General features: G+C 45.2%; 1 protein-coding gene across 1 annotated transcript in view; it reads left to right on the top strand.

The window, feature by feature from the left end:
* Positions 1–4,226: 4,226 nt before the first annotated feature.
* The window catches only part of TMEM245 (transmembrane protein 245), a 75,411-nt gene continuing 68,074 nt past the window's right edge, over positions 4,227–11,563 (top strand). The window contains exon 1 of the mRNA XM_052645010.1: positions 4,227–4,814. Within this exon, the coding sequence (XP_052500970.1) occupies positions 4,227–4,814 (588 nt within the window). The remainder of the gene's footprint in view (positions 4,815–11,563) is intronic.

Below are 11,563 nucleotides of genomic sequence, written 5' to 3'. Positions count from 1 at the left end.
GGGATTCTCCAGGCAAGAACACTGGAGTGGGTTGCCATTGGAATATATTGTTGGGAAAAATTCCAAGGTAGACTAGGAATTCCAAGACCTGATCCCTAGCTCTCATACTTCAATCATTCCAGGTAAAACATTCCAGAAAAAAATCACTTCCGTGAAGATGAGGACCTACCAGCAAAGGACACTTAGGGCCAGCCATTTTTTAGACAGGCAGTTCTGGCTCTTCGTAATGACTGTTAATCACAAAATTCATCTTGTAGATGTCAATCCCCTCTACCAAACTTCCTCCTACCCTGGAAGAGAAAGGGGGAGCAATTTTGGTTGCAGATTTTTTGTAAAGGGGGATTGTGTGTGTGTATGTTTTCCCCCCAAAGAACTTCCCAGGTTTCTTTTACTCATCTGGTCTGTTGCTGGATAGCTGGGTCTCACCTGGGTTGGTTGAACCAATTTGGTAGTTTCTTCATTGACCTTTTTAGTGAACTGGTAAACTTGTCTTTGTTGACATGGCTTGGAAGGTCAGCTACAGTTGGATGGTACAAACCAGAAGAACAGGAACCTCGCCTGGATGAACAGGAGCCCGGACACAAGAAAGGCTAGACTCCACTCAGTGAACTGGCAGGACTTGTGCTTTAAGTGAGGGCACATGGCTCAGCGCAGGAATAGAAGAGATAAGCAGGAGTGGTCAGGCAGGGCCCGTTGGTATCAGACTTGGTTGCATCATTCTTTCTTCAGGCACTGAGATTTAAAAAAAAAACCAACAAAAAACAACCTTTAGTAATTTCTCATGTTCATACTTCCCAAACTCTTTTCTTCTTAACTATTTATTTACATTTTTAGTCTGCCAATTGTATCTAGTATCAGACACTAGATGGTTAGGTTTTGTAATTATTTATTTGGCTGCACTTGGTCTTAGCTGTAGCACTCTGGATCTAGTTCCCTGACCAGGGACTGAACCCAGGAGCCCCTATGTTGGGAGGGTGGAGTCTTAGCCACTGGGCTAATAGGGAAGTCTCTGGATGGCTAGTTTAATATAGAAAAGGCAAATATGTTTCCTCTTGTGTGCTTACTTTGTGGAGTTGGTAGTGGTTCCCTAGTATGTTCTGCTAAGAAGGGTTTTGAGGCTGTATCTAGGCTTGGTGAGAAAGAGTTCAGTGATTTATTAGCGATGTCTGCTATGGGTTTTATAAAAAGAGTGGTAACTCATATTTGGAATCTAAATGCATGTCTGTCTGATTCCCTTTTCACATGGCTTCTCCTCCTGCACTGTACACACCTCTTTTATGTGTAATGTAGACACTGCACTGTAAGCACAAGATTTTTGTTGAAAGGAGGTGCTCATTACAACTCAGTAAACATTCTAAGACAGACGTGATGCCCTGGGGAATCCTCTTCCGTGTTTGTTTTATCTCTGGGGCTTTTATCTTGATGCCCTGGGAGTCTGTGGTTGACTGTGGCTTAAGAGATGCCTCTTGGCGTCTCCAGGACAAAATGAGGAGTCACCCTGGGAACCACTATTAGATTTTCACCATGTCCCAGGCCCTGTGCCTCTGCTTTAGACACGCTCTCCCATTTTATCCTCACGGCAGCCAATGATGGAGGTGTTATCATTTTATCAGCCGAAAGCTTTCTGTTGCAAGAAATGTTAAAACTGAACCCAAACTGGCTTAAATGGTTAGGAAATTCATCAGTTCATGCAACAAGCAGGCCAAAGGCAGTGTGATCTCAGGGTCAACTTGATCCACTCTTCCGTACTCACTGTACCTGGATGCCCACAGAGGCTGTTCTTCCCTGAGGTGAGTTGCTACATGGCATTAAAAAAGAAAACCCAAGTAGCCTCAGGCTTCCCTGGTAGTAAAGAATCTGCCTGCAAGGCGGGAGACCTGGGTTCGATCCCTGGGTTGGGAAGATCCCCTGGAGAAGTGATAGGCTACCCACTCCAGTATTCTTGCCTGGAGAATTCCATGAGCAAAGGAGCCTGGCAGGCTACAGTGCACAGGGTTGCAAAGAGTTGGACACCACTTAGTGACTTTCGCTTCACATCAAGTAGCCTCACATTTTGGAGGATGTGCCTAAAAGCATACACTCTGTGAGTTAGAGATTTAAGTAGACTGTGTGTACTCAAATTTATATTGTAGGCCCTACATCCCAGTATTTTAATTTTTCTCTGCTCTTAATCATAGGACTACGTAGGAGACACATTCCCAGTGTTTCAGTACCATTTCTCACAGGAAGCACAAACAACTTTTTTGAAAGGATAGCGAATCATCCATTCACTTGCTCAGCAAACCCTGAGCTTATGCTCTGTACTATGAATGGCCCATACCCTGCATCTCCTGCACTGGCAGGCGGATTCTTTACCCCAGCAGCCCTGAACAAAGTAAAGAGGAAAAAGGATGGTTTAGGACAACTGAAGCAAATTATTTACAGAGTCAACGTCCAACTTGAAAAACAAGGACTGTGACCTGAAACCCAAAACAGGATGGAAAGGAATCACTTTTTCTTCTACTTGAAAATTGTTTGAAAACAGAAGAGGGGTAACTTGCAGAGTCCCAAAGTACTCTCATATTGAGTACTCAGTGAAACCTTCCTCCTTCCCTCCCTCCTTTCTTTTCCTTCCTCTTACTTCTCTTCCTCCCCTTCCTCATCCTCCTCTTCTTCCCCTTCCTTCTCTTCTTTCCCGTCTTCCCCTCTCTTTCTCCTTCTTCTAAATAAAATGCCATTGGAGGTGTTTTTCAAGTACTAGGCTTGGGTACCAGGACCTTTCCAACAAGAAAACAGAGGCACCATGCATTGTCTCAGAGCTTCCTTTTTCTCTTTTGACACAAGAATTTCTATTATCACTCCCATGCGAAAGGGGAAATTAGAGTTGGGGGCTCAACTGACCTGACCTCAGGTCTCAAAAATGGAACAGTGGCAGTTTGAGACTCTGACTTAGGGTTCCTTCAGGAGTTTAGACTGCTCCAGCATTGACACCTACATCAGTTCAGTTCAGTCGCTCAGTCGTGTCCGACTCTTTGCGACCCCATGAACTGCAGCACCTCAGGCCTCCCTGTCCATCACCATCTCCCGGAGTTCACTCAGACTCACGTACATGGTTGTCAACAATAGCTGCACATGAGAGTTTTCTGAAGAGCTTTAAACAATATATGCTAAACTTGCAGTGGTCCCCAACCTTTTCGGCACCAGGCACTGGTTTCGTGAAACAGTTTTTCCACTGGGGGTGAGGCTGGTTCAGGCTGTAATGCAAGGAGTGGGGAGCTGCAGATGAAGCATCTCTTGCTCCCCCATGCTCATCTCCTGCTGAGCCACGGATTTCCTAACAGGTCCCTGATGGGTAGCAGTCCGCAGCCTGGGGGTTGAGGACCCCTGTGCTAAAGGCTCCCTTGTCAGACCAATTTATTAACCTAGTAGGTAAGAATCGACTTAGGAGTCAGACTCTTAGTTTGAATCCTGCCTCTGAGGTACTAGTGTACCTTGGCAAGGTACTTAAACTTCTCTGAGCCTCAGTTTTCCTCATTGAGAAGTGGGGATAATAACACCATCTTCTTTGTAGGGTTGTTCTAAGGATCAGATGAATTAATAGGAATGAGACTTTTATAACAGGGTCTGCCATATGGTAATCGCTATTTAAAATCCTGCCAAACACAACAGAGCCAACACTTTATTAAATAAATCAATAAAACTGAATATGGTAATTGGTCTTTTTAAAGTATTCCCCCACGGATTCTAATGTGCAGCTTGGGTTTTCAATCTGTGAAGATAGTGACTCTGGGGATTCTGCCACCCTAAACGTTGACATTAACCAGCGAGCGAAGGGAGGGTTTTGTTTTGTTTTATGATACAGGGTGTTTTGTGTAAAGGCTATTATCTGACATTCCTCCCCTCCCCCGTTTGTGACTAATAGAACACTTGAACTGAGCTAGCATACATTGCTCTTATATTGTGTGTTGGTGGGGAGAGGAAAGTTTGTTTTTTGCCCCTTCTATCACTCAGACCCCAGAAACCTGTTACCTGAATTCTGCAGGGACCAATGAACCACGGGAGCCCGAGGGCGAAGGAACGCTCGCTATACTCTCTGGGAGCTGGAGTTCCTCAAAGGTTGTGTAAGCTTTCAGTGGTCAGTTAGGAACTACAGCTCCCACAATGCCGCGTGTCGCCCGCCCTGCCTCTCTCCCGGCCTCCCAGTGCCGTCTCTTGGCGGCGGCGGCGGCGGCAGCGGCAAAGGCACCATGGCCGACGATGGCGGCCCTGAGGAGGCGCTCAGTCCGCAGGGCTCCCCGAGCCGGGCGCCGCGGACTCAGCGTGCGGTCGGGGCAGCCAGCGGCGGCGGCGGCTGCGGGGAGACCCCGCGGACAGCGGCGCTGGCGCTGCGCTTCGACAAGCCCATCAAGCAGGCCTTCTACAACACCGGGGCGGTGCTGTTCGTGTGCCTGTGCTGCGGCGCCGCCGTGCTCGTCTACTTCATCCTGGAGGCCTTCCTGCGCCCGCTGCTCTGGGCCGTGCTGTGCGGCACCTTCCTGCACCCCTTCAAGAGCTCGCTGACGCGCCTGGGGCGCCACTGGCTGCAGCGCCTGCACCGCGCGCACACGCCCATCGTGCTGGCCGCGCTGCTGCTGCCGATCTGCTTCGCGGACTACGGCGTGGAGGCCCTGGGCGAGCAGGCGCTGCGCCGCCGCCGCCTGCTGCTGCTGCTGGGCGCCGGCGGCCCGCTCCTCTACGGCCTCTACAGCCTGGGCAGCTACCTCGGCGTGCAGGTGCTGCTGGCGCACGCGGGCGCGCTCATCTGCCGCGGGCTGGACTACTTCAACAGCCTGTGGGTGAGTGAGCCCCGGCCCGGGCCCTCGGCCGTTCTGCCCGGCACGCAGTGACCACCACACCCCCAGCTCGCTGGGGTGCAATCCTGCTGCCCCTCGGCCCGGTGCAAGGACGGCCATACGTCCAGACCTGAGCGCGCAGACAGTGTCCGTCTCCGCCTTCCTTCCCGTGCACCCGAGGAAATTGGCGCCCTTCCTTCCAAAGAGAAGACGGGTGTGGTTCGAAACAGTCTCCCCATTAGGGGGACCCGTGCCCTGTAGGGAAGCCCTCTTCCGTTTTGCAGGGAGGGCTTTCAGCGCGTCGGCAAGTGGACAGGAATTTATTCCTGGTCTTGGAGAGGGAGTGCTCAGCATCTTCAGTTCTGCTCACGTGGGACTATTCTGGAAGAGACCTTAGAGGTCCTAGTCCAATCTGTCATCCTACAGACAGGAGAGGTGGCTTCTTACCAGTCTTGTTAGGACTAAGAGGGGACTGGTTGATGCAAGTTTCTCAAGTCCTGGAGCAAATCTTTCTTAATAGTTCAGAGCTGCCTCAGTTCAGGTGATTTCGGTATTCTTTGCGCCAGGCACCTAGGTGCTGAGCCCCGTGGGCCTGTTTCTTGCCTCATTCTCTTTTTGGGAACTCCTTATGCCTTGTGCAGGGATTGCTCTGCGACGTTACATCTCCTCCCACCTGGATTTCTTAAGCAGACTGAGTGAAGGAAAGGCATATTTGTGATTCCTCCATCCTCCTGAGGTTATTCTTAGATAATCAGGGAGCTTTAGAGTTGGAAGGGATTTCAAGGATAATCTGGTGACACGTTTCCTAAATCAGGCCAGATTGTAGATCAGTTAATGATCCAAACATTTCACTTTGTTGTTCAGTTGCTAAGTCGTGTCAGACTCTGTGACGCCACGGACTGAAGGACTCCAGGCTTCCCTGTCTTTCACTGTCTCCTTGAGTTTGCTCAAACTCGTGTCCATTGAGTCAGTGATGCTGCCAAGCCATCTCATCCTCTGTCTCCTCCTTCTCCTCCTGCCTTCAGTCTTTCCGAGCATCAGGTTCTTTTCCAGTGAACTGGCTTTTCACAGCAGGTGGCCAAAGTATTGGAGCTTCAGCTTCAGCATCAGTCCTTCCAGTGAATATTCAGGGTTGATTTCCTTTAGGATATTTCACTGGGGGTGACAAAAAATAAGTGGATATTTAATGCATAAGACTGCTACTTCATTAAGAAGCAGTACCATCTAAAAATAAACTTATTCACTTTTGTCCCTGTTAAGTGCACCTTGATTTCAAGTTGCAAAATAATTCCCTTTATCGGTCAAGCAAGGTTATAACTTGCCTGAAGTTATTGGTAGAGTCGGTGACTGATACCAGAACTGTCTTCTCTAGCTCTATCAATGCAACTTCTCAATTAAAGTTAAAAAGTTGACTATGTTATTAGGTACTGGACTTTGTGAGGGATTTAAAAGGATTAAGGTACAGGCTCTGTGTTCAAGGAATGTTCTCGTATGTGAGCGTATTCTCATAGAGATGACAGACCCACCAGTTATTGGCCAGCAAGGTATTGGGGAGCACCTCATCCATAATTTTGGGACGCTGCCTGTGTGTGCAACTGCGTCGTGATCAGACAAAATCCATTGGCCTCCAAGAAACTTATATTATTTCAATTGTGATAGGAAGGAGAGGTGTGGAAGCACCCTCTTTCACTTCCTGGGTAGATTGTCAGGTGAGAGTGATCCTAGTGTTACTTTGCTCTTTATTGTCTTCTTGCCTGCCACTCTCCAGGAGAGGTTTCTGAGGTCCCGAGACTGTGATCGTCCCAGAGGCACTCAGACTTTGAACAAATCCAAGGTTCACATTCATGGAGCAGCAGTTAGACATTACTTCTCCTTTACCTTGTTGTTTTAAGTTCAGTTAAGTTGATTGAATGCCCCTTGCATAAAAGGCAGAATACTATATGCTGTTAAGAAATATAAAGATTACTGTAACTTGATTCCTATCCTCAGGAAATTCAATCTTGTCAAATTCAGACATACTTATAGATCCTGCTAACATTTTTAACTATTGATACTGCAGTATATTGTAAATTACTGTAGGCAAGATCAAGTAGTGTTTCCACCAAACTGTAAGAAATTAGGAAAGAAAGGCCTAACATATATGAACGCTGTATTTTCATAGTGAAGTTAGAATTGAATACCTGGGTACATTTGGTATGACTAATGGAAACTGGGACATTTGAGCCAGTCACTCACAGATGGTGGAAAGAGATGAGGAATCGAATAATTGTGAAAAAGTGCCCGCAGCTTAATGTATATAGCTATGAATATCTTTTTACTGAAGATAAACCCCTTCCTTATATTTTATTTACATAATATTTGTATGGGTTGTGGATTAGCAGAGGAGTAAGGACCAAGATTAGCTAGATTAGAAGAGGGGAAGGAAGGTAAAGACAATTAATTATTTTAGCTGATTAGCTAAAGTGATGGGAGGAAGGGATAAAAATCCCATTATAAAAGGCACAGAATGAGTTAGTTAAAAGAGAGTAAGAAGTGGTGGGGGCCCTAAATTGAGGGAGTAGAGCCTGGAGGTTGATCTGAGTTGGAGAGAAACTTGCGGTTGTTTCTTGAAGCAGTCCTTAGGAGCAGGTGGTTAGATGGGGGTGAGCTAAAAGTTAAAAGTGTACCTGGGAAGCAGAGACAGGGAGTCCTCAGCTCTCTGTCCCAAGTGCTGAGTAAGGCCTGACATGAAGTGAAAGTCAGTCATGTGACCGGGCAGCTTGCCCTCTCTCGGACTTTTCTATCTCATGGTTCACAATGGTTTGGTTTTGTGAGCCCAACCAGGGCTGCATGTGATTTAAAAAAAAAAGTCTTGATGCTTTCTAGACAGCTTGAAAATTTGAGCTGCTGCTGCTGAGAAATATGGATGGGAGAGGTATGGATGGGCGAGGTAGAGAGAAAAGTAAATTTAAGCAAATCTACATTTTGGAGAGCCGACAGTGCGTGCATTTAAGATCCAGCTTTTGAGCATCTGCCACTCACTGGTAGGCACTTTCATGTGTGTTATTTCATTCTCACGATAGTCATGTGAAGTTAGAGGAATGGATTTCATAGGTGGGAAGATTTTGAGATAGATCTGTTCGTTCAGTAAATGGTACTTACTCAACAGACCTATCAGCAGTTGAAGGCCCTTTGTCATCAAGACCTTCACTAAAGATTTTAATTTTCTCCAGGATGTTGTGGAGGAACATTTTTTAGTTTAATTTTTTTTTTTGTACAAATTGATTTTAGTTATTAGGGGAAAAAATAGAAGAATATCAGGGTTGGACTACCCACACATGTTCCCCCAGACACCCCTGAATTCCTGTCACCTATAAATCTTAGTCATCTCTCTTTTATCTTTGTACCTGTTCATTTATTTCCAAGTCCTATCCCGTTTTCCTCTGTAGTGTCTTCAGTACCTGTGTTTTCATTTGTTACCACATTATCCTTCCCATTCAGTTTCTCTTCCCCTTACTTTGGGGTTCGTTCAGTCTCCTAGCTCTTTTCTTCTCCTAGTACTCCATCCTACCTGCAAGTGAAATACTGATCATTTATAATATGGGCAATTGTAAAAAAAACAGTTTCAAATATTGTATTGACTTAGTGATTTCTAAACACTGGGGGAAAAAAAAATTATCTGTTGCACCAGACTCAGGTATAACTCAGTCCTTAGGATCCTGGTCATCTTCGCTTGGTGTAGCACTGTCAAAATAAATCTAAAAAGCTAGCCTTCCTGCTCCACCATTTTTCTTTGCTGGGAGTGTTTTGGGTGTTCCTCTCTCCTTTAGTTCAGAATTGTTAGAACGTTTGAAGACATTTACAGTTTTTGCAGTAGTAATGGATTTGTTTTCTCCATGGCCTCTGATTGCATTGTTTCCATTTTACTTTATAAAGAAGTATCAGGTGGAAAGAACAGTGGCTGAAAGATAGGAGTGTGAATTCTAAACTGAACTCTGTCAGTAGCTTGCTTTGTGACTTTGAACAAACCAGGATCCATCTCTGGGCTGCCCAGCCCTAGTTGTGTGAAGCGTTGGCTTATCTTGAATGATGTCTAATTATCATCCTCATTTTAGAGAGCTTAAAGAACCTGCTCAGGGAATTCCTAGGCTAGTAGTCAAGAACCCGCCTGCCAATGCAGGAGACATAAGAGACACGGGTTTGATCCCTGGGTTGGGAAGATCCCCTGGAGGAGGACATGGCAACCCATTCCAGTACTCTTGCCTGGAGAATACTAGAATGGACAGAGGAGCCTGGTGGGCTACAGTCCGTGGGGTTGCACAGAATTGAACATGACTGATGTGGCTTGGCACGCTTGCAGGGTTCTTGGATATTCAGTTTTACAGATCCTAAGAGTTTTGTAGTGCTGCCAGCAAGGCTCTTTGGGATTGTACGTTAGCCAGCCGGCCAGGCCTGCCCCATCCCACTTCTAGGTGTGTTTTGCTTGCCTGGCAACAGTAAGGAGGAAAGTTTTCAGTGCTTAGGTTCTTTCTCACGTAAAGACTTTGATTATGAAATATTCTTGACTCTAAGTTGCCACATCATGAAGAGAACAGAGTTTTCGAATTAGAATAAAGTGGTTTTAAAGGAGAATGAAGTATCTGAAACAATGATCTGATTAGGGCTATGATTTGACCATGCATGTGTCCGTATTAAGTCACTTCAGTCGTGTCTGACTCCATGAGTTTCCTTTAAAAAATTTGAAGTATGCGATCTCTCATTTTTTCCTTGCTGTGCAAGTGATACTAATTCCGTATGAATACAGCTAAGAAACAAAAACTTGTTAGAGACGGGTTGAAAAGTATCATAGGCTTAAAATCTGAAAGCATATCCTCTGGTTCACCTTCTCACTGAGGGCACATTATCCTACTTGGTCTTCCCCATCAGCTTTTGCTTAAACTTTTAGTGATAGTCACTTACTTCCTTTTTAGATTTGTTGTTGTTCAGTCACTCAGTCGTGTCCAACTCTGTGCAGCCCCATGGACTGCAGCGCCAGGCTTCCCTGTCCTTCACTATCTCCTGGAGCTTGCTCAAACTCATGTCCGTGGAGTTGATGATGCCATCTGATCATCTCAATCTCTGTTGCCCCCTTCTCCTCCTGCTCTCAATCCGTTTATTCGAAAAATTCATCATATTAAGCTGAAATATGTGGCTTCCTAATTTCCACCTGTGATTTCTGCTCTCAGAACTACAGAAAATTGTCTGTTGCCTCTCTGAGATGACATTTCCCCAGCTATTTGAAGATAACTGTTGAATCTTGTTATTTCCTTCTCTTTCCTAAGCTGAACAATTCCCCCTCGCCCCCACACCCTGCACCTGTATCTGTATCTCCTGAATTGTAATTTCCATTTCTTTTTGCACTCTGAATTTTATTGCCCAGGTGGTTTGATAGTGCAAGTCACTGAAACACTTTCCCTAATGTACTTTAACTAATAAGCATTCACACCAGTTCTACTTCTGACGAGCTATTCTCTTCCCATTCTGTATTTGCATAGCTGAGTTTTGAACCTAAAAGCAAAACTTTGCATTCCTCTCTACTAAATTTAATCTTACTTGGTTAGCCCATTGTTCTAGTTTCAGAATATCGTTTTGAATCATTTATATTCACTATTCCCAACTTTGTGTAATCTGCAAGTTCAGCTAATACGCCTTCTAGTCTTTCGTCTAAATTACTGACTGCGCATTTAATTAACAGGGCTGATTACGTTTGTGTCACATACCTCTCAAGACTATCCGTTTGCCGAGGATCATTTTTAAAGAAAATTTCAAAAATTTGTAATCATCAAAATCAACTGTTTTTATTTTCCCTTGTGAATAGTGGAGCAGCTTTTCCTCTTTATTTTTCTGGCACTACCCTTTTTTCTCCTTAACGTTAAGAAAGTAGATTCTGGACCCAAATCCTCAGGTTCTAATCTTGACTCACTTTTTAGGTGTGTTACCTTGGGCATGTCACTTCTTTGAAGTCTCAATTTCTTTCATCTCTAAAATGAGAATGATAGCTGTACTTATTTCCTGGGGTTATAAGGGTTAAGTGAGTTCATGTATATAATGTGTTAATATAGAGCAAGGCCTAGCCCATGGTAAGTGCTATATAAGTGTATTGTTACACACAGATTTTGTTCTGAGCTCTACCAGCCTATCTCAAAATTTTCTGAATTCCCAGGGTTAAATCTGTGTGGTCCTATAAGCTTGAACTTTTCTGAGGCAGCTGAGAAGACTCCTGAGAGTCCCTTGGACTGCAAGGAGATCCAACCAGTCCATTCTAAAGGAGATCAGCCCTGGGTGTTCTTTGGAAGGAGTGATGCTAAAGCTGAAACTCCAGTACTTTGGTCACCTCATGTGAAGAGTTGACTCATTGGAAAAGACTCTGATGCTGGGAGGGATTGGGGGCAGGAGGAGAAGGGGACGACAGAGGATGAGATGGCTGGATGGCATCACTGACTCGATGGACGTTGAGTCTGAGTGAACTCCGGGAGTTGGTGATGGACAGGGGGGCCTGGCGTGCTGCGATTCATGGGGTCACAAAGAGTCGGACACGACTGAGCAACTGAACTGAACTGAATTGAACTGTAGGCTCACTTCCCATGTGCTCATACATCTGGGACTTTAGATCTCTTTAGTATTTCATCTTACTAGTTGCTTGAAGAAGAATATTTTAGTGTCCTTTTCATTATAAAAGAATTAGTGCTTATTAAAGACAACTGGGAAATTACCGAAAAAGGAAAAACAAAATC

The sequence above is a fragment of the Budorcas taxicolor genome, chromosome 8 (assembly GCF_023091745.1).
Source record: "Budorcas taxicolor isolate Tak-1 chromosome 8, Takin1.1, whole genome shotgun sequence".
Lineage (NCBI taxonomy): Eukaryota > Metazoa > Chordata > Mammalia > Artiodactyla > Bovidae > Budorcas > Budorcas taxicolor.
This window is presented reverse-complemented; position numbering and strand designations above follow the sequence as displayed.